This window comes from Petaurus breviceps, unplaced genomic scaffold (assembly GCF_028583685.1).
Source record: "Petaurus breviceps papuanus isolate PSGF00001 unplaced genomic scaffold, PetGlider_PUasm1.0 90383, whole genome shotgun sequence".
Taxonomy (NCBI): domain Eukaryota; kingdom Metazoa; phylum Chordata; class Mammalia; order Diprotodontia; family Petauridae; genus Petaurus; species Petaurus breviceps.
In genome coordinates, this window is record NW_027187234.1 from 848,496 (window position 1) to 875,251 (window position 26,756).

Below are 26,756 nucleotides of genomic sequence, written 5' to 3' on the forward strand. Positions count from 1 at the left end.
ATTAAAGATAAATAACAAAAGAATAATACAGACTTGCAAAAAATAGTGTCAGTAACACCAGAATAAGCTGTGGCTGGTGATGAATGCTTAGGAGATTTTTTAAAGTTATGTTGGAGGCAAGAGAAGGATCCAAGTATAGATGATGGGGGTGCGGGTGGGGGTGGGTGGGTTGGTGATAACACGATGGTTTGAAGACTGAACTGCTAAATTCTTATTTTGCTTGCTTTCTCTTATTTGCTAGCTTTCTATTCCAAGGAGAATTATCTTTGAACTAAGAACAGAACAAAAATAGAGTAAAAAGTCAAGATAAGTGAGGACACAGAATCCGACTTCCCTCATTGAGTTATCAGGCCTGAGTAGATTATATTGCTGAGTACTGAAGGATTAAAATTGTAATTGTTGATCTGACATCTATGATGTAGAAGGTCTTGGGGAATGAGAGAGGTTTGGCAGACTTGGTAAGTTTCCTGATTTTTGGAAAAAAAAAAGAATTCTTTTTTTGGCAAAATGTTAGTATGTCATTTTAAAGTTTTTATTGATTGTTGCTCAGTAATGAATATGATAGACAAAACATTTATTAAGTACATCTATGTCAGACACTGTGCTAAGCATTGAGGATACTAATGCAAATAAGCAAACTAGTTCTTGTCCTAAGCAAGAGAGTTTATATTCTAAGGGAAGGCAAGACAGAAGACCTGGAAGGAGTCAGTGTAAAAGTAGCTCTTTTCCTCTCTCCTAGCATTTATATTTAGAATCCCAAGAGAGAAAGCCATAATAAATTCTGTAAATTTTTTTATTTCATACTTGAGAGTTATCCAAAGACATTTTTCTAGCCTTCCTGAAATTCCAGAGAAGATTGATACCCATGTCATTTCTTTTACTTTGACACCTTTCTACTCTCCAAACCAGCCGAGATCTGTCACTCTTTTCCTAATTATGATGTCCCAGGTTTCAAAGAGTCAGTTAACAAGTATTTATTAAGTGCTTACCAAATGCCAGACACTGCTAAGCTTTGGAGATACAAATAAGAGCAAAAAGATAAGACAGTTCTTACCCTCAAGGAAGACTTATGTAAATGAAAATATATGATAGCTTTTATGCAAACAAAAACCTAAATAGAAATATTTAGTAGTCATAATTGGGCAGTGTTAGCAAAATGAAGGTAATACCTAAATCACTGTACACGTTTATGACAGTACTAAACTTCTTTATAGAACTAGACAAAATAATAAAAAAATTCATTAGTAGGAATAGGTCAAGAATTTCAGAGGAAATATGAAAAAAAAATGAACTAAAGGTGCTTAATACTATCAGATTCAGAATTAATAATAAAACTATTTGGTTCTGGTTAAAAAAATGAAAAAGGGGATCATTGGAAAGGAGTAGACAAGCAAGACATAGAAGACAATAAGCATTGCCTAGAATTCAGTAAATTCAAGAAAAGAGCTGCTGGAAGATAGCTACCTCCTCAGCAAGAACTGTTTAAGAAAATTGGAAAGTAGTTAGGGCTGAAAGTAGGTTTAGACCAACATCTTTTTTCATGTGTCATGATCAATTTTAATAAATATCATTTAAATAGAAAGGGTAAAACCATAAAAAAAGAGGAGAATGGAAAGAAGTACCTTTTTACAATTATGGGTAGGGGAAAATTAAGAACCATACAGGGGATAGATGTTATTACCAAAAAGATAAAATAGAGAATTCTACTTAGGTAAAATTACAAAGGTTTTACAATGAACAAAATTATGCTTATTCATCAGTATGTCTGGGCCAGATAATTCAGAAGTACCATGAATTGGACTCAAGAGTTGAACAGGAGGAAAACAGACTAGATTACCTTCAAGAAAGTGCAGATCTGGAGAGTAATTTGGAACTATACTCAAAGGGCTATAAAACTGTGCTTATATACCCATTGAACCAGCAATACCACTACTAGGTCTGTATCCCAGAGATCATTAAAAATGGAAAAGGACTCACATGTACAAAAATATTTGTAGCAGCTGTCTTTGTGATGGGAAAGAATTAGAAATTTAGGGGCAGCTAGGTGGCACATTTAATAGATCACCGGCCCTGGAGTCAGGAGACCCTGAGTTCAAATGTGGCCTCAGACACTTAACACTAGCTGTGTAACCTTGGGCAAGTTACATAACCCCAATTGCCCTGCCTTCCCCCTCCAGAAAAGCAAAAAAAAAAAAATTGGAAATTGAGGGGATACCCCATCAATTGGAGAATGACTGAACAAGTTTTGGTATATAAATGTAATAGAATACTATTGTTCTATAAGAAATGATAAGCAGGCAGATTTCAGAAAAACTTGGAAAGACATATATAAATTGATACTGAGTAAAGTGAGCATAACCAAGATAACATTGTACATAGTAACAACAGCATTGTGTGATCAACTTTGATAGATTCAGCTCTTCTCAGCAATACAGTGATCTAAGACAGTTCCAAAAGACTCATGATTGAAAATAGAAAATACTATTATCCACATCTAGAGAAAGAACTATGGATTCTGAATGCAGATTGGTGGATGTTTTCTCTTTTTTTGTTTTTTATTTCTTGAGGTTTTCCCTTTTTGTTCTAATTCTTCTTTCACCACATGACTAATGTGGAAATATGTTTAATATGATTGTACTTGTATAGCCTATATCGATTGCTTACCATCTTTGAGGGGAGGGAAAGGTGGGAAGAAGAGAAAAAAATTTTGGAACTCAAAATCTTATAAAAGTGAATGTTGAAAACTATCTTTACATGTAACTGGAAAAAATAAAATACTATTAAGTAGAAAAAGAAAAAATGCAGGGCTTTTAAATTTTTTTTTTATTTTTAAAGCAATCAGGGTTTAGTAACTTGCTCAAGGTTACACGGCCAGTTTTTTCTGGGTGTGGTGCTAAGTATCCGAGCCCAGATTTGATCTCCAGGTCATCCCGACACTGGAGCTGGTGCTCTTACTCACTGAGCCACCTGGCCCACCCTAAGCAATTGGGGTTAAGTAACTTGCTCAAGGTTACAAGGCCAGGTGTTTCTGGGTGGGTGCTAAGTGTCTGAGCCCAGGATTCGATCCCCAGGTCATCCCGATGGAGCGGTGCTCTTACTTGCTGTGCTACCTGGCCGCCCCTAGGGCTTCTTTAATGATCCCAAACTACTCAAAGTAGAGACTCCTTTTTAACATATTTTTTGATATTGCATGAAATGCAACATATTCTGAAGGGTTAAAAATGAAAAAACACAGAGAGCAATGGAGTGGTACTTGATGGACATGTGAGTAGGCTATAGCATGTATCCAATAAGGACCTTCAAAGAAGAATAAGAATAGAAGATGTCATAAAGTGATTGTGATAGGAAGAGATGATGTGTTGGTCTTATGATGAATGGATAGAGGTGTTAAGTGGACATCTAGAGTGCTTCGTTACCCTTGTGATGTCAGGAGAAATTGAAGAAATCCTTCAGCATGTAATGACCTTATGGGTGATCATGAACAAGAAATCGTTTGGGATCTGCATTTTACAGCAGTAGATCATAGATCCTTTTTAGCATCTGTAATATATTGCACAAATAAAATCAGTGATGATGAATAAAAAAAGAAACTATCAGAAGAAAAATGTTTGAATCAAACAGTTGTGATAAAAGCTTGACAGTCAAAATATACAGGATATGAACAGTCTTCCAAAGAAGAAATGTGAATGATTGATTAATGGTCATATTAAAAAATACCTCAAGTCACTGATAAGAGAAATGCAAACTAAAGGAACCCCGAAGTATTGCCATAGCATCCATCATTTGGCACATAATAAATATTGTAGGTTCAATGGGAGATAAACACATTAATACGTTTTTAATGGAACTAAATTGATCTGACCATTCTTACGCGGTGAAACTATGCTAGAAACATGTTGTTTTTTAGCAGATAACAAAGTTAGAAGGAGTAGGTAATACATTGGATGAATAGAAATAGGAACTGGACTTCTGATTTCATTGATAGAGATTGATAGATAACTTCCAGATGAGAAATTTCCCTCTACCAAGGGAAGAATATATACATACCTTCTCTGAAAGTTAAAGCCTTAGGAATTGCCTACAACACTGAGAAGTAAAACCAGTATGTTTCAGAGGCAGCTAAGTTTTTACTGTTTCTATGACCAGCTTTTTTTCCATGGCACCGCTCCATCATGTTAAATGATAGACTAAAAAGATCTCAACAGACTCAACAGGGCTAATACGGATACATGTAAAGGTTTACATTTTGGATAAAAAAAACTTCATAAATACAAAATGGGAGATTTGTGGTTAATTATTACGGTCTGAAAATGTTCTTGGATTTTAAGTAGCTTATATACTCAGTAGGAAACAGTGTCCTATGGCAGCCACAAAATCTTTTGTAATTTTAGACTGCATTAAGAAAAATATTTTGTTCCAGATTAGGCACATGATAATGCTGTTGTACTCTATCATGGTCAGACTGTATTTGTAGCATGAAATGGGACTACCTCACAAAGGTAGTCAGAATTGACTCTCAGTGCTTTGAAAATCCAGACCTATTGTTGGAGATAATGGACAAGATGAAAAAAGTTTTCCTCTTTGTGTAGGCTCTTGGTGCTGGGTGCACTTAAAATGCTAACACCATTTTTGAGACCCATTTGCTTATACTGCTGCCTGTCTGGATATTTGGTCCCCTCCCCCCCTTCTCCCCCTGGCTTAAAAGGTAATTTCCTTCATAAATGGACAACAAAAGTGATGTCAATTTGGGGTATAACCCCAAAGCTGTAAAAAACAAACAGACAAAAACAAGATATGTGTTCCTTTAACATAATGTCATGAGTTATAATGATATTTCTATGAAAGTAAGGTACAGCAAAATATACAGAAATAATGCTGCTAAGTACAAAAATTCAGTCTTGGGAAATAGGCAAAGAATGAATTGTTTCTTAAGATTTTACTTTACTGAGGAAAATTACTATTTTTAGATATAATTCCATGTTAAAGGAAATTTTCAATTGAGGATACTGTTACAGCTTTAATGTTATTTATTGAAAGATAAGTCAGCTAGATAACTAGTCATATAGTACATATTATTTGGAAAGGTCCATGTTAGTAACCTTTCAGAGCCTTAGTTTCCTTACATAGAAAATGAATTTCTATATAATATATTCTATATATTTTATATATATGTATGCATTTCTAGATTTCTTTTCAGCAACCTTTGTTTTTATGTATTTAAATCTACATTTTTAAAAATATAATTAATTTTCTTTTTAATCCTATATATTTTACCCTATTCATTTATTTTTTTTAAATGCTTTATTAACTTCTGATTTACATCATTCATTTCCACCAGATTTTGAGTTACATATTTTCTCCCCATTTTCGCCCTACCCACCGCCTCAAAATAGTCCCACAGGATATCCCCTCCTCCAATCTGCTCTCCCATATTTTCTTCCATACCCCTTTCGACTTTTCCAGTGGATTTCTAGGCCCTATTGCCTGTATATCTTATTTCCCAATTACATGTAAAATAGTATTAATAATAGTATATATATATATATATATATATATATATATTTGAATATTTGATTTTAAAACTTTCAACTCCAGATTCATTCCCTTCTTCTCTTGTCACCCACCCTTACTGGAAAGATAAGCAGTTCAGTATAGGTTGTACATGTGTGGCTAATGCAAAATAATAACATATTAGATATATTGTAAAAGACTGATTATATTTCCCTCCCTCCTATCTCACCTCCCACTTGTTCTTTTGTCTGCTTTGATCCCATCCCTTTTCAAAAGTGGGTGCTTCTAACTGCCCCCCCCCCCCAGCCTGCCCTCCCTTCTAGCATCCACCCTCTCATCCCCTTCCCCCCCCTACTGACCTGGAGAGTGAGATACCCTATTTAGTGTGTATTTCATTCCCACCTCAAGCTAAATTCAATGGGAATATGGTTGATCCATTCCCTTTTGCTTTCCTATTCTTCCCCTGCATTGTAACCATTTTCCCTTGCCTCTTCTATATGAGATAGTTTACCCCATTCTGTCTCTCCCCATCTCCTCTCATTATATTCCTCTCTCACCTCTTAATTTCACCTTTTAAATCATTCCTTCCTGTTAAATTGGTCCTGTGCCCTCTATCTATGTATATCTGTAAACATATATATACACATTCACATATGTATTCATATGCCCATATACCCTCATATATAGACATAAATATCTATATATCTATTTCTATTCCCATCAACTACTGAGAAAAGTTTCATAAGTTACAATTATTGTTTTTCCATGTAGGAATGTTAATAGTTCAACTTTGATAAGTTCCTTATGATTTCTTTTCCTTGTTTACCTTCTCATGCTTCTCTTGCTTCTTGTATCTGAATGTCAAACTTTCTATTCAACTCTGGTTTTTTCAGCAAGAATGCTTGAAAGTCCTCTATTCCACCGAATGACCATATTTCCCCCTGAAACAAGATATTTAGTTTTACCGGGTAGGTGACTCTTGGTTTTAATCCCAGCTCCTTGGACCTCCAGAATATCACATTCCAGGCCCTTCGATCCCTCAGTGTAGAAGCTGCCAGATTCTGGGTTATCCTGATTGTGTTTCTACAATATTCAAATTGTTTCTTCCTGGCTGCTTGTAATATTCTCTTCTTAATCTGGGAATTCTGGAACCTGACTATAATATTCCTCTTTTTGCCCTCTGGTTCTAAAACATCAGGGCAGTTTTCTTTGAGAATTTCCTGGAGGATGATTTCTAGGTTCCTACTTTGATCATGGCTTTCAGATAGTCCAATAATTTTTAAATTATCTCTCTTGGATCTATTTTCCAGGTCAGTGGTTTTTCTCATGAGATATTTCACATTGCCTTCCATTCTTTCATTTGTTTGGATCTGTTTAACAGCATCTTGATTTCTCATAAAGTCATTAGCTTCCATTTGCTCCAGTCTAATTCTGAAGCAATGATTCTCCTCAGTGAATCTTTGAGATTCTTTTTCCATCTGGCAAATTAGGCTTTTTAAGGCATTCTTCTCCTCATTGCCTTTTTGAGCCTCTTTTGCCATTTGAGTTAGTCTGTTTTTTAAGGTATTATTTTCCTCAGTCAGGCTGTTGACTCTCATTTAGTAACTTGCATTGTTCTCATTTCTCTTCCCAATTTTTCCTCTACTTCTCTTATCTGTTTCTTAAGGTCCTCTATGACCTGTAACTGTAACCAGCTTGTATTTTCCTTTGAAGCTTTTGGTACAGGAATTCTGACTTCACTGTCTTCCTCCTGTTCCATTCTTTGATCCTTTGTGTCCCCAAAATAGGAGTCTAATGTTGGAATCTTCTGTCTGCTTTGTTTCCTTTGCCTGGTCATGTCGCCCCTCAGTCACTTGACCCCTGGGCTTTTTGGCACAGTAGGACTCTGCCACCAGACTGGGAGCTTTTGTCCCAAACGCTGGGGTTTTCTCAGATGCTGGAGGAATTAGATGGGTGCCCTCTCTGAGGCCTCCACACGCTCTGGTAAGTTGGACACATACCCCAGGATCTCTACCCTAGACTGCAATCCAGATCCAAGCAGGTTAAAGCAAGAGTGATTACCCCTCAAACTGGTGCTTGGTCCCCCTACACTCTGCAGGGCAGGAGCTGAAGCTGCCATGTGGCGCTGGCTGGCTGTGCCTCCTTCTCAGGGGTTTCTCGCCTGGGGGCAGAAGCCACACACTCCCACTTACTGGGTCCCAAAGTCCAGACTGCACTGACCTCTCATTTTGTTCTTCACATCTATGTGTTGATAAATCTGGAAATGGCCACAGCTGCTGCTGATATGGAGTCCCTCAGGCTGGCAGCTGGTCAGGCCTGCCCTGGGGCTAAAGCCTCAGCGTAGGGCTGCACTGGCTGATTCCTGCCAGCCTGCTGGGCTGTCCTCAGAAGGAGGTAAGCTTCTCTGTGTCATTTTGTGGGTTCTGCAGCTCCAAAGTTTGTTCAGAGTCCCCTTTTTACATGGATTGGGGAAGGTGAAAGCCAGAGCGGCGGGGAGGTCCTGCTTCTATTCTGCCATCTTTACTCTGCCCCCCCCCCCCAAATCTACATTTTTAATGCACATATTTAAGAACTATACTCATTGGCTATAATTTAGTCTTAAAATGTTGTTGTTTAGTTGTTTCAAACATGTCTGACTCTTTATGACCCAATTTGCAATTTTCTTGGCAGTGATACTGGAGTGGTTTGCTGCTTCTTTCTTCATCTCATTTTTACAGGTTGGGAACTGAGGAAAACAGTTAAGTGACTTGCCCAGGGTCACACAGTTATTAAGTGTCTGAGGCTAGATTTGAACTCAGGAATAAGCATCTTCTTGACTCTAGACTCATCAGGCTATTCACTGTATCACCTAGTTGCCCTAAAAATGTAATACATAGTTTTCTATTTGTTTCTACTGACTTCGTGAATTTTTATTTTTGCATCATGTGAAATATGATTGTAACTTCTCTTTTTGGAATTGCCTGAAATTGAATTTTGAAGCAATCAAATTTTGGTGCAGTCAAATTTGAAGCAAACGAATATTGGTGAATTTTGTTCTAGCTCCTCTTTGCATTTTGTATTTTTATTTTATAAATGTTTCATGCATATAACATTTTTTCTTATTCATTATTCCTTTTACTTTCTTTTTATTGGGAAATTTAACCCATTTACATTTAAACTTAATAATTAGGTTTGTTTCTTCCATTTAATCTTTTACTTTGTAGATTAACAGAAATAAAGTATCTCCCATTTATATGTCAATTGTATGAGATTTTGTGAAAGATGTGACAATAGAGACAACCTTGACAATCAGAGATAGTGCTTTTATTAATTCTAAGTGAGGCATAAAACAGGAAGATTTATTCTCTACAAAGATTTTTCACCACTGTTTGTGAAGGGAATCTAGTATAAAGTCCAAGTCAGAGAAGAATTCTTCAGATGCTCTTTGTGAAAGACATTATAATGATTCTGTCAAGCCCCAGAATATTACAGAGCTACTTCAATGAGAATCATAATCATTCAAGAACTTGGTTTAATAATCACATAAGAAAATCTTAAGTAGGTGAAGAATGCTTGTGGAATATTGTCCATAGTATGATATGTAGGTAAATGGGCAACTTGTAGAGCTTGTCTAACATATTTGGACAGCTACTGCAAATGTACAATGAGCTGGGGCCAAAATTGAGTAGTAGAAAAGTGGGCTGGATTGTCTTTGGGAATTTGCCAAGTTCTTTGAATGACTTAAAGCTTTGCCCTTATGGAGCTTTACCCTCTTTTCTTCCCTCCACCATTTGATTTTTTTTTTTTTATGAGGGAACATGGATTTTGAATATTCTTGAAATATTTGGTTTTTCCTCTTTTCCTTCATCTAATTCTTTTTTACAACTCCTTTTAATCTTTTAGTTCCTTGGAATCTTTTGTCTCTAGATGGAGCTCTTTTTGTTCTCCCTTTGGCATCTGCCCATTTTGAAAAAAAAATTTTAAATAATCTTGCACCAGAAGCATTAGATAATTTTTCTTGTAACTGTATTAATTTATCTTTCTTGTGTTTTGTCTTAAGTATTTGCTTGTCAAATGCTTACTTTATTTCTGGTTTCTTTGGAAGTAATTACTCAGATAGATGGATAAAGGAGCATTTATTAAGTGTTTACTGTATGGCAGGTATTGTGCTAAGCACCATATGATTATATTCTGCAGGTTCCACCCCAAATAAATTGTTATTTTTTTCCACGAAGGGACTTTTAAAATTCAGTTCTCTCTTGTTGTTAAAAGGATGTTAGATTGGGTCACTGAAAAGAATGGACAGCATAGAGGTCACTGTACTCCTAAAATATATACCTCTTAGATTGTTCCCGTCCAGTGTAAAACCTGCAGCTATGTGGAAATTGGTTAGGGTGAGTGGGACTTCTGCCCTCTACTCTTATTTGACAATGTTTTGTATTGAGTGGAGATCGTTTTTATTTGCTTTTTGTTGTTGTTCAGTTGTTCATTTGTTTCAGTCATTTTACTTGTGTCTGACCTTGGCAAAGATACTGGAGTGGTTTGCCATTTCCTTCTCCAGCTCATTTTACAGATGAGGAAACTGAGGCAAACAGTGTTAAGTGACTTGTCCTGGATTACACAGCTAGCATCTGAGGCCAGATTTGAACTCAGATGAGTCTTCTCAACTTCAAGCCAGGCACTCTAATCTGCAACCACCCAATCTGGATGCAATTCTTTTATATTAATTATATTATTATATATTAATATAATTATTAATTATATTAATTATATCAATTATATACGTCTCCTCTTTTTTTGGTTAAGCTCTTTGTGCCAAGCTATGTGCAGTGTGCTTAGTGCTATGATTACAAATAGAAAAATTGAGAAAGTCTCCCTCCCCAAGGGACTCACACTCTATTCTGCAGAGATAGGAAGTCCAGCTACAGGGCAGATGGAAAGCCTTGAAAATCCTAGGAGTTAGTGGTTGGGTGGGTTGTAAATCCCAGAAATTCTTTGGTTACATAAAGTAGTTAATATGGTTGTCTGGAGAAATTTATCAGTATCAATTTCATGACAGCATACTTGGCTATGTTCTTGGATAATGGGCAACACTCTTGTGCTTTCCCAGTCACCAGTGGAGTGAAACAGGACTGTGTGCTTAATTAACTCCAATGCTTTTTAGCATGATGTTGCCAGACACTTTCTTTTTCTTTTTTTGGAGGGCAATTGGGGTTAAGTGACTTGCTCAAGGTCACACGGCTAACATTGCTAAAAACAGCAGAATTGAAGTAGCTCAAAAGAGACATGTGATAACACAAATTTAGAGAATCCATCCTAAACGTTCACATGGACTATTTGTGCCCAACCTGTGGTAGAACTTCTTGAGATTGTATTGGTCTGATTAGCCACAGTCAGATATAGTGTAATTTGACTCTTAACATAGTGATGTCATTTTGGTCCTCTTCAAGAATGAAGGACAACAACCAGTTAATAAGACATTGCTAGGTGAGTGTAGGGCATAGAGACAGAGCAGATGGTAAAGCTTGGTAGTCCTCTATCTTACCAGGGGCATTAGAGTTGTCTCCTATCTACTTTAAGCCTTATGATCAGTCAGGCAACTTGGCTAAAGGTCAAAGACAAGGAGGGAAGGCCCCCCCCCATACCCCTGGCGCCCCCCATGGTGATTTGACCATGGGAATGAGTTAAGTGGGAAATGTAAGGATGGGTAGAGAACCCGTTGTAGGGGAAATTATGCTGAAAGCCATTTACTTTTCACTATCTTGCTAGTCTTTTTTGTATTTTTCAGTAATGATATTTAATAAATTAGACAAATATTTTTAAAGCATTAGGGCAAATAAATACTGACTTTATTAGCCTTGGTATTCTTAAAATAATTTATATTGCTGAAATCTTATATATGAAAATAATTTTAAAAACCCAGTTATATTTTATGCTATTAATCACCTTAACTAATTCCATGATTGATTATAGTCATGTTAACTGATACTTAACCTTACATCATTTGTTTTAAATGAGCAGGTCTGTGAGTTTTCTTATTTGCTTATTGTATAAATTCATTTACCTTTTTATTATTTTCCTTGTTTCAGATAATATCCCAGAAGATCTAAAAGACCCATTTTACATAGACCAGTATGAACAGGAACATATTAAACCACCTGTTATCAAGCTTTTGCTGTCCAGTGAATTATATTGTCGGGTCTGTAGCCTCATTTTGAAAGGTGACCAGGTAGCAGCATTAAAGGGACATCAGTCTGTTGTTCAGGCCTTGTCTCGGAAAGGAATTTATGTAATAGAGAGTGATGACACACCAGTGACGGAATCTGACCTCAGTTGTGCCCCTATAAAAATGGTGAGTACTAGCAGGATTGAAATCATTTTTTAAAGTTAGGCTGTTGTGTATTTTTTTTAGGGGATAATATTCCCTTGGGCTATGGTGATTTGAATTGAAATGCACTGAATTTTTCTCTTTAATATTTTGATCTCTTGAAACAGGATTGACTTTTACATCGCATACCTGTGTTGTGCAACTGCCTCTGCATATTTTGGCTAAGTGAATAAAAAGTAATTTAGTTAAGTCAGCAGCTCATCAGCAACTTCCAAAATTCAAGTAAAATGTAATGTAAACATTATATAAGTATTAAATAAGATATTAGAAAATTGGATTTTCACAAAAAAGTTTTTTTTAGTAAGTTTAAAATTTCTTAAAATTTGGGTATTCATTTTTACATTATGGAAAAAGGCAGTGGGGCAGCTAGGTGCTGCAGTGAATAGAGAATCAGTCCTGGAGTCAGGAGGACCTGAGTTCAAATCCAGCCTCAAACACAACACTTACTAGCCATGTGACCTTGGGCAAGTCACTTAACCCCAATTGCCCTGCCTTCCCCCTTCCAAAAAGGGGAAAAAAAAAAAAGCAGTGTTTTAAGCTATTTTTATCTTGGTGAATGCCATGTAAGAAATTTCAAGAAAGATATGACTTAATTTAGGCACATAAACATTTTTGAGGCAAACATCTTAGAAATGTTTTGTCTTTGTTTACCAGTTTGTCAAATGAATGTCCTTTTAAGGTATTTTTGTTCTAAAACAAACTATTAGATTAATTCAGTACTTTCCCTTTGTGTTCAACAAAAATAATCATGTAATTTATGTGATAATGCTAGACCCCAATTGGATGTATTTTACACAGAACACTTGGTTTTACATTGACTATATTGATGATTTTCTTGTCCACAAATTTTATGGATGATTGCTTTTGGTCACTGGTATTTTGTAAGTGTGCATGACATTATTTAAGAAAAGATCAGCATGTTCTGTATACATACTATCTCCCACATGAGTATACTTCTCATTTGTTTATTTGTAATAAGCCTATGGCTTAAAATTTCAAATAAAAATGGCATAGAAGAAATATCAGCATGGTATTTGTAAGCAGAAAGAGTCAAATTCTTTGTCGCAATTAGGAATTTGAGAAAGTACCAATTGGGAACATGGTGAGAGATTTGTAATTTTGAATGAGATTGTGACTAGCTACTTTACATATCTTTTCCCTAGAGTTCGCATATGGCTATGATTGATGCTTTAATGACGGCCTACACTATAGAAATGATCAGCATTGAAAAAGTAGTTGCCAGTGTCAAACGCTTTTCTACATTCAGTGCCTCAAAAGAGCTTCCATATGATCTGGAGGATGCAATGGTTTTTTGGATTAACAAGGTCAGTGCTTGGAAGCCATTTCAGTGCCGTAAGTCATTAAAATATCCCGAATCAATTATGGGCCTGTTGTTAATCAAGGTAAATAATGTTTCTTTAAAATACTCAGAGAACTGGAACTAACTGTGTTCTCCATTGTGGGGGAGGGAGAAAAATTCCTTTATCCTGATAACCTGACCTCTAATGACATATACATTAGAATTAGTAGCATTAATTAACCTATTGCTATATAAATGTATATATAGAAGTTATTACATTGTATTAAAGGAAAAAAATTAATTTTCAACTTCAAAGGGAAATTGTTACTCTTTCAATACCCATGACTAGTTGTAAAATAATTTTTTAATAGTACGTGGGTTTAAGAACTGTCTGTTAAGAATAAATGAAATGTTAAATTTAGGTGCTCTGGGTAGGTAAACAAGATATTTATTATAGCTTCTGAAGGTATTTGCATATTATATATTTTTTTCCTTTCACTATTTTAGGTGAACTTGAAAATGAGGGAGATAACAGAGAAAGAGGTAAAATTAAAGCAGCAGCTATTAGAGAGCCCAGCTCACCAAAAGGTAATAAAAAGCTATATTTAACTTCTGGAAACTTTTTGGTTTGGAATCATCGTCAAGTACAATTTAATTCAGCCTCAAATGGAAACCTTCCATCTTTGTGATAGTAGCTACTTGTCTCCATTTGCCTCAGCTCACTAATATAAGCTGATGAAATTACTGAAGTCTAGTAAATTCATAAAGAATTACTTAAGTGTCTCTTATGTGTAGTAAATTGGAGGTAAAAAGGTAGATATGATATAAACTCTGTCTTAGAGAGCTTACAGCATTTTAGGGGGAAGAGACCTATACAAGTAGTTGATAAAAGGAAGATGTGAATGAATGCAAAAAAGAGGTTAAATTGATTATTATGATAAATTAGAGAATGCAGATTCATCTCTTAGGGGTGTGTGTGTGTTGGGGGGGGGTATCAGGCCAACCTTATGGAGGACATAGTACCTGAGTTGGGCCTTTAAGAAAGGAAGGGGGTAATGGGAATTTCAGGGCATATGATCATGGATGGTCAGGATGGACAGAAATTTTTGAGGGAAAAAGTACATTCTACTCATAGGGAACATTGGAACAAAGGTATGGAGATGGGAAAGAGCAATATGAGACCAAGGGATGGAGAGTAGACTAGTTTAACTAGAACATGGAGTAGTAAAAAATAAGGAAAGTAGATTGAAGACCAAAATTTATTGTTCAGTATTTCAGTTACGTCTGACTCTTTGTGGCCTTGTGGACCATACTGTCCGTGGGGTTTTCTTGATAAAGATACTGAAGTGATTTGTTATTTCCTTCTCCAGTGGATTAAGGCAAATATAACTTAAGTGACTTGCCCAGAATTACACAGCAAGTTTGTGAGACTGGATTTGAACTCCTGTCTTTCTGACTCCAGGCCCAGCTTTATATCCATTGCACCACCTAGCTGCCTCAGCCAGAAATTAAAGGACCCTAACTGTTAGAATTAGGAGCTTAGATTTTAGTCAGTAGACTGTGGGAAATCATTGAAAGTTTTGAGTAAAGGAATGATATGATCAAAGCTTTTAGGAATTAGGAAAATTATGTGGCTAACACTATGGAGGATAGATTAGAGATGGAGGGTGGAATACCAGTTATAATGGTCTTTATCATACAGAGTTTAGATTAGAAGAGATAAAGGCTAAGACTGGGGGTGGTTATAGTGGCAGTAGACAGGAAGGCCTGGATGAGAGATATCTTGGAGGAGAATCAACAGAAGTTGGCAGGTTTTTTGGAATGTGGGGGAGAAGACTAAGCTTACAAGCCATGGTCAGCAAGGTAGAATCATAATACAGAATACTATGGAAGGCAAGATAGGACAAAGAGTATGTGAGAGTTCAGAATTCTGAGATGACTTAGAGGGAAATGGACACGTTTGACTTGTATCCCTCTTTATTAGAACATGCCTGTTTCATATAAAAAATTAGGCATGGGTGTTGGAGGGTGGAGTTTCAAAGAATATGGGAGTGCTACAGAACGGAATAATACTGTACATGACCCTACCTGTTGTTCTCTCCTCTTCCTTCCCTTATATGTGTAAATATATTGGTTATAATGCACTTCTACACTTTCATTATTAGAGAATGTAATATCCTTAAAATGGAAATGTGCCTCAGTTACTCTCGTATTTAAAAAGAGGTCTTCTCTTTTAAGCTAAAAACAGATAAACAAAAATAAAAGCCCAAGATAAAAATGCATCTAGAATTGAATTTTCGTTTTAGATATGAACCCTTTTGAAAAATTTGCTATGATAAAATAGCAAATATACATCATATTAATTATTATTGGATTTCCAAAAGCGCACTAAGGCTTACCATTTTTCTTTTAAACTGAAATTTTCTAATATTACTTTCAACTTGTAATAGTCATTTAACCAAAAACTTAACAATATTGTCTTACTAGTAGTATATACAAAGTGTGCCTTGCTTAAGTGCATTCAAATATCATTACTTGATCTTCTGATGTTCCTTTCCTTTCCTACCTTCCTTTCCTTGCTTCCTGAGCAGTCTCCTTCCAAATGGTATTGGAAATTAGTACCTGTAAGTGAACTACGTTTACACCAGTCACCATACAGATTTCCATGGCTTTTAAATATAAATTATTGTTTTTATTAAGAACTATTTAACAGTAAAACCTATGACAAATTTGTTTACTTGTCCATAATCTGCTTTAAAATAAAATTTAGTTCCTGTGATGTGAATGTCTAGTACATAAAATAGTTTTATAGTTACAAGTTATATTTTGTTTGAGAATGTTGAGTTTTATGTTTCTTAAGCTATTTTTAAGCTGTTTATTTTTATGAACACTTTTGGGAACACCATGGTAATAGGCTTAAATAGTTAGCTGAAAATTGAAGGGATGCATACTTTGTTCAGACAGTAAGCAGAAGGTATTTTGCTAAGCTGTAAATTGAAGAGGGTTAGGTAGATAACCATACTGCATGATTTTTTTTTTTTTTGCTTTATAGTTTGCAACTTCTAAACATTTATTATCTTCCATATTGTTTTCTTCTTTGGAAGTGAATAGATTATCCAGTTAAAAAAATGGCATTCTTTGAGAATAATAGGTATTGAAATAGTCATTGTTAATTGACTTGAGAGAAGTGGGGTTTTTTCCACCTTTAAAATCCTTCTAATATGTCCTTAGACTATGTTTTAGCTTTACCATCATTTGTCTGTAAGACTTGATAGCCACAGATTCACCTCTGCCAAAATGCTAGAAATACCTAGCAATCATTTATGACACTTGTGCGAGAAAATTTATTCAGAAAACAGTGATTGAATGCACGCCATATGTAAAGCACAGTGAGGCTTAAAAAGATGACTAAGTTCACAGAATATCAGAGTTGGAAGGGATCTCCTGTTTCAGAGCAGATCTCTTCATCGTTTGATAAAAGATCTCAAATGAGGAGGAAGTCATGTTTACTACCTCTTGAGGCATCCTTATTCTACTTTTGCATAGCTTTGTTAGGGAATTTTTCCTTTTGCCATGCCTAAATATGCCTCCTGAGACAAAGGCAGAGGCCCATTGTTCCTAGTTCTTCCCTTTGAGGTCAAACATTACAAATGTAATCCATCCACATGATACCTTTAGATGCTATCCTTCTCTTAACCCAAGGTAGCATTAGTTTTTTGGCTGCCTTGTCACACTGTTGACTCATATTGAGGTTGGAACCCACTGAAAACTGAATCTTTTTCAGACAAACTGCTATTTAGCTATACTTCTCCTATTTTGTACTTGAGAATTTGATTTTTGTAACCTAAGTGTAAGATTTTACATTTATCCTTATTAATTTCATTTTATTAGATTGGACCCAATGTTCTAGCCTGCTGAAATCTTTTTGTATCTTGACCTGTGCCATCTATTCTGTTAGTTTTGTGTCATATATACATTGGCTAAGCATGCCATCTAAGCCTCCATCCAAGTTATTGATGAAATTTTAAATAGCACAGGGCTAAGGGAGTACCTCTAAACACTTCTTTTGAGTTCAGATCAAAACATTGATGCCTACTACATTTTGGGTCTGTTCATTCAGCCAGTTCTGGATCCACTTAACTGTGATTTCCATTTTATCCAAAAGAATAGCATAGCTTTGTTAGATGTTAAAATTTAGGGAAACTATACCTTTATAGTATTTGCCTAATTTTTCAGTTTAATGGTAATGCTTTCTAAAAGAAAGAAATGAGGCTACTCTGACATTATTTGTTATTTATGAACTTGCAAACTTTGTTATCACTGCTTTCTTTTTCACTTACCATCTCTTTAACAATAAATTCTGAAATTTTGCCAGATTTTGAATATAAACTTATTGTTTATAGATCACTCTTTCTTGAATTTATTTCCTAACTACTGTATTTTGTAGCAAAATAGAATAGTATTTATGTGTTATGGATATGGCTAGATATACATGGGTAATTTTTTCCCTCTTTCGATACTGATTTTCAGATAAAGTCTTTGGCTTTGAGGAGCTTAAAACCTACTGGAGAGATAATACTGTATGCAGATAATTCTAATAAAAATAGTGTGATAGATGGCACAAAAGATAAATAGTAGTATGGGAACTTAGAGGAGGAGAAGGCTTATTTCTGCTAAAGGAATCAGATGTTCCCAGAGCACCAAACATCTAAATTAAAAATGAACTTTATAACATCTTATAAGTTAGAGACTGCCTGCATCCAGTTTGATTTTCCTACTCCTTTTAACACTTTGTGCTAAATTATTATTTTAGAACTTGTAAATAGAAATTAAATACTGATGTATATTTTATATGTCATATCATTCACATTAGCAGTAATATTTATTCTTGCTTATTGGGGTAATATCTTTAAGAACGTTTAAAGTTTCCTATATTCTTAAATCCTCAGAGCCAAAGACTGACTTATAGATAACTTTTTGTGAATGAACATAGAATTGTGGACCTTAAAGTAATAAGATTTCAAATAAAGATTATATATAAATTGAAAACATAAAGTACTATACCTAAGATTTCATTTAATCAGATAAATCATTATGATAGTTACTAGAAGTTATATATTAAAAATTGATTGAAGATGAATTACTTGCATTTTCAAGCAATGAAAAGAGGAGGGAGGGAAAGAAAATTTGAAACTCAAAATAAAAAAATGTTAATTTTTACATGTAATTAGAGAAAATATAAAATCTTTTAAAAATAGAAAAAAAATCCTAGTAAAATTTGGCAGGTGCCAGTTTTACATTAAATTACAAAAAGCCTAAAGAATTTTTAAAAACTCATATTACTGTATTCTTATTAATTTAACCTAGATTCCATAAACTGCTACCTAGAACATCATAGATGATTTAATATCTATATCTTATCCCCTTCCTTAGAGGATAAAACTTTTGAATTGCTGCATGAGTTTATTTAATCACCATCATGTGTGTCTCATGATCTTTTTTATGTAAGCCTGATCTAATGCATGCTGTTTCATACTGCATGCTGGAACCTGTGGACTGTGCTCTTGTGGTACAGTATGATTCATATTACTTAGATTATAGAGAGTTTCAAATTAGAAAAAGCAAATTATAATCTGTATTAATGCAGATTTGTTGTCTAAAACACACAGAATATTAAACTATAAACAATATTTTTATTGTACTTTTTGTGATTTAGAGCTAATTATGAAAATTATTACTTCTTACTAAGTAATAACTATTCTTGCTTTGGTTTAGCCTATACTTACATTGAAAGTTCCTGATTTTTAGTGTAGAGCTTGAGATTTCTTGCAATTTGAACTACAGAAGAAAATTGATTGGGAGTAGCAATAACATTTTCAAACTAGATATTGAATTGTAGATCACATGAGAATCTAAAGTAAAACAGTAGATTAAAATTTGAAAATTAGTTACTCTTTTTTCCATAAATTTAATTTATATTTATGTGTCTGTTCATAAACATGACATTCAGTTTTTGGTTAGGTTTCAAACTGTTTCTTAGGTTTTTGATGTAACCAGTTTCTTCTTAATGCAAGTGTATGAAAACTAGAAAATAATTGTTTCATGTAGTACTCTTCCATGGATTCAATTGCCTGTTACTTGTAGTTGACTTATTAAAAAAAAAAAACAAAAACCCAAATATTCCATCATGTTTAAAAACCTCTTCAAACTATACTTTAGTGGTTTTGTTTGTTTCTATTCAGGCAAAGATTAACCGATATTTTATTAGCATTTCCTAATATAAAAACATTTTAACTTTAAAGGATATAGGTTTTAAGTAATTTGGACTATATTTTGAAGCTGTTTTTTTTTACATTTTACTTTTTTGTCCACCATACTTCATTAGCCTTTCAAAGGTCAACCTCCAGGTTGAGTAGTAGGTGTAGTATTATGGACAAATAATAGTTTTTAAACAATGTAGAAAATATAAATTGTGTTTTGCCATGTCAAATTACATAGCAGGTTATGACATGCATAAACACATTTTAAAATATCCTTATATTATCACATTTTCCTTCTCTTAAATATAGGTTCGATATCGACGAGAACATCTTTCAAATAGACAATTACCATATTTTCCATTGCTGGAAGATCTGATGAAAGATGGCAGTGATGGTGCTGCTCTTTTAGCTGTGATACACTATTATTGTCCAGAACAAATGAAATTGGATGGTAAGTAAAGAATATTTTTTCCTTTAAGTAAGTTAGATGCAGTGAATCTAAATTAAGTTATGTGTGTCATACTTAACTTTTGATTAGCATTTTGACTGACAAACAGACTTGCTTTCTGAAAAGATTCAGCTGAAGTGAGGATTTAGACTAGACATGTTCCCCCAATGATTAAACTTTTGTAGGTCCTGGTATATAGGCTCCCTTCAGATGTCTGGATCCTTTTGTTTTTTAACAGAAAAAACAATGCAGAAATGAAGTTCCTGATAATTCTTAAAATTTGTATTCATATTTTAAAAGCAGTGGTATTTCTTTTTTTCCAATTTATTTATTTATTTTTAGTTTTCGACATTCATTTCCACAAGATTTTGAGTTACAAATTTTTCTCCCCATCTTTCCCATGCCCCTCACCCCAAAATAGCAAGCCTACTGAATACCCCTTCCCCCAATCTGTTCTCTCTTATATCCTCCCCCAACTTTCTAGTAGGGCAAGATGGATTTCTGTACCCCAGTGCCTGTACATCTTATTTCCCAGTTGGATATAAAAAACAATTTTTTTTTAGCATTTGCTTTTGAAACTTTAAGTTCCAGAGTCTCTCCCCTCTTCCCTCCTCACCCACCCCCACTAGGAAGACAAGTAATTCGACATAGGTTGATGTGTAGTTATGCAAAACATTTCCATAATAGTTATATTATGAAAGACTAACTATATTTCCCTCCATCCTATCCTGCCCCCCACTTATTCTATTTTCTTTTCTTTTTTTGGAGGGCAGTTGGGGTTAAGCAACTTGCCCAAGGTAACATGGCTAATTTTTTTTGTGTGGGTGTTAAGTGTGTAAGGCCAGAACCAAACTCAGGTCCTCCTGACTCCGGGGCAGTGCTTTACTCACTACGCCACCTGGTCTCCCCTCATCATTCTATTTTCACTCTTGACCCTGTCCCTTTTTGAAAGTGTTTGCTTCTAACTACCCTCTCCCCCAAATTTGCCTTCCCTTCTGTCATCTTCCCTCTTATCCCCTTCCCCCCTGCTTTCTTGTAGGGTAAGATACCCAGTTGAATGTGTATGTTATTTCCTCTTTAAGCCAAATTCAATGAGAGTAAGTAAGGTTGACCCATTTCCCTTTTCCTTCCTGCTCCTCCCCTCCATTGAAACAGTTTTCTCTTGATGCTTTTATATGAGATAATTTACCCTAATCTATCTCTCCCTTTCTCCTCCCAATACATTCCTCTCTCACCTCTTTATTCTGTTTTTTAGATATCATCCCTTCATATTCAACTCATCCTGTGCCCTCCATCCATGCATACATGTACACACATACACCCTCCTATACATACAAATATAGTATGTACACATACATACATTCATATACACATATATACACATATATTACCTTCAACTATCACCCTTTTGAGAAAAGTTTAATGAGTTACAATGATCATTTTTCCATGTAGGAATGTAATTAGTTCAACTTTAGTAAGTTCTTTATGATTTCCTTTTCCTGTTTACCTTCTCATGCTTCTTGTATTTGAAAGTCAAATTTTCTGTTCAGCTCTGGTTTTTTCATCAAGAATCCTTGAAAGTCTGCTATTTCATTGAATGAGCATATTTTCCCCTGAAGCATTATACTCAGTTTCGCTGGGTAGGTGATTCTTGGTTTTAATCCTAGCTCCTTTGACCTCTGGAATATCATATTCCAAGCCCTTGGATCCCACAATGTAGAAACTGCTAGGTCTTGTGTTATCCTGATTGTGTTTCCACCATATTCTAATTATTTCTTTCTAACTACTTGCAGTATTTTCTCCTTCACCTGGGAACTCTGGAATTTGGTTATAATATTCCTAGGAGTTTTCTTTTAGGTATCCTTTTCAAAAGGTGATCGGTGAATTCTTTCAATTTCTGTTTTGCCCTCTGGTTCTAGAATATCAGGGCAATTTTGCGTGATAATTTCTTGAAAGATGGTGTCTAGGCTCTTTTTTTGATCGTGGTTTTCAGGTGGTCCATTAATATTTAAATGATCTCTCCTGGATCTATTTTCCAGGTCAGTGGTTTTTCCAGTGAGATACTTCACATTGCCTTATACTTTTTCATTTGTTTGGATCTGTTTTATAGTATCTTGATTTATCATAAAGTCATTAGCTTCCAATTGCTCCAATCTAATTTTGAAGGAATTACTCTCTTCAGTGAGTTTTTGAAATTCCTTTTCCATCTGGCACATTTGGCTTTTTAAGGCATTCTTCTCCTCATTGGCTTTTTGGGTCTCTTTTGCCATTTGAGTTAGTCTACTTTTTATTGTGTTATTTTCTTCAGTATTTATTTTTGGGTCTCCTCTAACAGGCTGTTGATTTGCTTTTCATGATTTTCTTGCATCATTCTCATTTCTCTTTCCAATTTTTCCTCAACTTCTCTTCCTTGATTTTCAAAATCCTTTTTGAGTTCCTCCATGGCCTGTGACCACTTCATATTTTTCTTGGAAGCTTTTGATTCAAGAGTTCTCACTTTGTTGTCCTCCTCCATTCCATTTTTTGATCGTTTTTGTTCCCAAAAAGGATTGTATGGTCTGATTGCGCTTCCTCTGCTTGCTTATCTTGCCAATTGCTTAGCTTTTGAGCTCTTTGCCAAGGTAAAACTTTGCTTACAGAATGGAAAGAGCTTTGTCCCAGATTGCTGGGGTTTTCGCAGCTGCTGGAGCTATTAGTTGGGCGTCCTCTCTACAGCCCCCACAAGCTTTGGCATGCTGGTGTTCCTTATCCCTGGACCACCACCCAAGACTGCCACCCAGATCCAAGCAGGTCAAAGCAAGAGCAATTACCCTCTGAATGATTGCTTGGTCCTCCTGCTATGTGCAGGCCAGAATCTCTGGAGGCAGCCAGGGGGTGGTGGCTGCAGCCGCCATGCCTCTGCCACTTCTTGCCCTGGGAGCAGGGGTTGGACTGCACTCCTTCCTTTACCCTTCCAACAGAGTTCTCCACTGACCTTTTATTTTCTCTTTGGCATTTATGAGTTGAGAAGTCTGGAAACTGCCACAGCTGCTGGTGATTCACTCTCCTGAAGTCAGCTCTGGCCAGTCAGGGCTGCCTTGCGCCGGAGCCACAGCTTAGGAGGGACTGCTTTTGCCTCCTAGTGTGCTTCAGTAGACTTTTCCTATTGGCCTGCCAGGCTGCCTTCAGGGGGAGATTTGTTGCTCTCTGTTACTTTGTGAGTTCTGTAGCTTTAAAATTTTTTTAGTCATTTTTTTTTTTTTTACAGATATTAGAAGTGGTTGGAGCAAGTACCCAAGCCAAGTTTGTGCTTTTACTCTGCCATCTTGGCCCTGCCCAGCAGTGGTATTTCTATTTGGGGCAAAGACAAGCCAAAATCATGACTTATCTAAAAATCTCCTGTTACAGATCCTAATGATTCACTTTTATGTAGCACTTTATACTGTACAAAGTGCTTTCCTCACAACAACTTTGTGAAGTAGGTAATACAGTATTATCCTCAGTTTATAGATGAGAAACTGAAGTTCATCATCATTATTCTTCTATTTGGTAGTTTTATGAATTCTTAAGAATTTAAAATAAGACAGAATATGTTTAATGTAAATTTGGGCTGTGTTTATCAGATATTAACTTATAATCCTCAAAATCCTAATAAGCTGCTGAAATGCTTTTTCTTAGATTATAATACCAAATCCCTTTTGATTTGGTATGTTTTCTTTCTCACAATTTGTTCACATTGCTACCAAAGTGAATTTTGTCTTAATGTGTGTGCTTGGAAGGCAAATAAATTTGATGTAGAAAAGATTTTTCTGAATTTTATTTCAACATGTAACTCTTTAGCCATCCTCTTGCCTCCTCTTTTATTGTCAGTCATAGATTTTATTCTCTTATATTTATTTACATTTAAGATTAGTGATCATTGAGTAGACTTGAGAGATTTTAAAGAACTCTTTGCTTTCTTCATTAAAAAAAAGATATGAGGACATTTAGGAAATGGATGTAAGACACTTTCTAATATTTTTTTTTTTAAGCAATTGTGGTTAAGTAACTTGCTCAAGTTACATGGCCAGTTATTTTTTGTGTGGGTGCCAAGTATCTGAGGCCAGAACTGATCCTGGGTCTCCCGATGCTGGGGCCGGTGCTCTTACTGCGCCACCTGGCCACCCCAAGACACTTTCAATTTCATGAAATAGTTTCTTTATATATGGAAGATGAGTAATGGAAAGTAAGTTTGGATCTTCATTTTGGAGATAGTCTTCCCATGAGTAATTTTAAATACTCTTAGTATTAACTTTTAAATTCTAAATCATGTTTCCTTTATGTTCCTTTTTTCCTATTGAGTGATTACTAACATATCAAATACAGTTTGAAACGTTTTCTTTGTTCTAGAGGTTTTACTGTTACTGTAAAAATTCTTAATAATTTTATTATCTTACTGAATATTGCCTCTATTGTAGTATTTTTCACATCATTGTAATTCACTAATAGTTGTATAATTGAAATATATTGTGAAACAACTTTTTCTTTGCAGTAAATTTTATGTGTTTCTACCCACCAGATATATGTTTGAAGGAAGTAACATCAATCGCTGATAGTTTATACAATATTCAGCTTCTGAGAGAATTCTCAAATGAATACCTGAACAAATGCTTTTATCTCACCTTAGAAGACATGCTGTACGCTCCTTTAGTGCTAAAGGTAAAGACTTAATACAAAAGTGTATTTATTATTTAATACAATCATATAGGAGAACTACTTGTTTTTAAAACGGGTCACTTACTTTATCTTTATTTTGTTCTTTAAGCCAAATCTAATGGTTTTTATTGCGGAATTATTCTGGTGGTTTGAGAATGTAAAGCCAGATTTTGTACAGCCAAGGGATGTTCAAGAAGTAAAAGATGGTAAGTGATTAACTTCTGATAAACCTAAATCTATGTTGGCTTTTTTCTTTGAGTAGGAAGAAAGGCTTCTTTAATACATTACTAGTCTTTTTAATCACAGGTGTTTTGGTAAGACTGCTAATTTTTTTCATGAACCTGTTCAATATTTGCTGCCCAAACTTGTAGTTTGTTTTGTGATAATTATTAAGTCTGTTTTGGGAGTCTGAGCTTATTTTTTACTAAGACTTTGACTTTTTATAAAATAAATTGATTTGAGCTTTGGTGTTTTTAAAAATTTTCTTGCACTGTGGGCTTTTTGAGTGGTTTCTTTAGGAATTGCTTTGCTATGAAAAAATCAGTCTACTTACTTGACCTCCCATTCTGTTATTCTCTTTTTTTTTATGGGAGGTGGAGTGGGAGGGGGAGGCAAGGCAATTGAGGTTGTGACTTGCCCAAAGTCACAGGGCTAGTAAGTGTTTGAGGCCAGATTTGAACTCAGGTCCTGCTGACTCCAGGGCTGGTGCTTCATTCACTGCACCACCTAGCCACCCCTTGCTCTGTTATTTTCTCAAAACTACAGTGGGCTTCTAACCAGATGCAGTGGTTTTTTTCCTTTTTCCAACTTGACCTTCCTGTAGCATTTTGTACTGATGAGTACCCATTGCCACAGAAAATGATCTTTGTTTTTCAGTTTATTTTTCTCTGTCTCTGCTGGTATTTTTCCTCTTGACTTATATCAGTGGTTATCACCCAACACCTTATTCTTTGCCTTTCTTTCTCCTTCATTTCTTTCATTTTTTAAAGGGACTTTGGCTTTTGAACTACCACTTTACCTAAATATACATTTCCTAACTCTACCTGGTCTTGTTACTTAACCATATAACTGAAGCAGTTTATTAAGTGATTAGCCCTTGTTCTCTTGCCTAGACTATAGAGGGCATAGGGTCTGGGTCTATGCTCTCTAGATCCTTAGGCACTGACTTCTGGCTTCCTAATGCATCCTAAAAACCCCTGGGCATTTGTCCTGTCACTGTTCTAGTAGTGCTTTTGGGCCTGTCTTTTGCTCTGCAGATAATTTCTTCTTTATGGACCTTTTCTGTTTGTGCCCTCAGTGCTTAGCTCAGTAGTTGGCCAGGTAATCAGTGTTTTTCATTCATTTTTTTATTCATTCAGTAGTTGTTGATTGAAAGTTCCTTAAGTCTTGTGTTCACCATAAGACCAGACTCGTTTTACATCTGGCAGTAAAAAGCCAATAGAATCCTTGGTTATTTGACTTTGGGAAATAGTTTTGGGTGGACTATAGAATGATCCCTAAGACCATATAGTTGTATGAGTATTGTCATATTTTCTACTTCTCATAAAAGTTCTAGAGGAATTTTAGCCATAGAATAGATGGAATGCTAAAAATCAAGATTGAAGTATGCTAGCCAAGTTTAATTTGTTCAGTCAGGATTGTTCTCTGTTAACTCTTCTGTTGTAGGAAGTATAATCTTGATTTTTTTATATCATTAATAATATTTTAGATCTTTATTGCTAAAATAATGTACTCAGGTATTGAGTTTTAAACACATTTTTCACAGAGAAGTTAGATTTAAAGCAGAAGCATTTTACGTAGATCATGGCATTTTTATTTTATAGTATTTTCTTGCTAATATATTTAGTAATTTAAAATAATCTAATATTACTATAAAATAAATATTTCTACAGCTAAAACAGTTTTGCATCAAAAAAGCAGCCGCCCTCCTGTTCCTATTTCCAATGCAACTAAACGAAGTTTCATGTCAAGCCCGAGTACTTCTGGCCAAGCAGATATGCAGCCTCCAGTTCAGCTGCCACCAGAAGCTTGCAACAGGTATTACCTGCACCCTGAAGAATCTGACTATCTGTAAGTCTTTTTGCCCCCAGAAATCACCACCTTATTTTTCTTTTCTTAGTATTTCTGAAATTATTTTGAAGAAGTTAAAAAAAACTTTCATATTTTTTTTGTGTTCCTGTATGAGGGGTAAAAACA

General features: G+C 35.2%; 1 protein-coding gene across 2 annotated transcripts in view; it reads left to right on the forward strand.

Moving 5' to 3' along the window:
- The window catches only part of CAMSAP1 (calmodulin regulated spectrin associated protein 1), a 75,015-nt gene that overhangs the window by 27,169 nt on the left and 21,090 nt on the right, over positions 1 to 26,756 (forward strand). Inside the window, exons 3-9 of one of the 2 annotated variants that reach the window (XM_069108382.1) lie at positions 11,580 to 11,842; positions 13,042 to 13,203; positions 13,686 to 13,766; positions 19,748 to 19,889; positions 24,424 to 24,563; positions 24,670 to 24,766; positions 26,453 to 26,630. In XM_069108382.1, coding sequence (XP_068964483.1) covers positions 11,580 to 11,842; positions 13,042 to 13,203; positions 13,686 to 13,766; positions 19,748 to 19,889; positions 24,424 to 24,563; positions 24,670 to 24,766; positions 26,453 to 26,630 — 1,063 coding nt within the window. The remainder of the gene's footprint in view (positions 1 to 11,579; positions 11,843 to 13,041; positions 13,204 to 13,685; positions 13,767 to 19,747; positions 19,890 to 24,423; positions 24,564 to 24,669; positions 24,767 to 26,452; positions 26,631 to 26,756) is intronic. The other variant, XM_069108383.1, reaches the window with a different exon arrangement.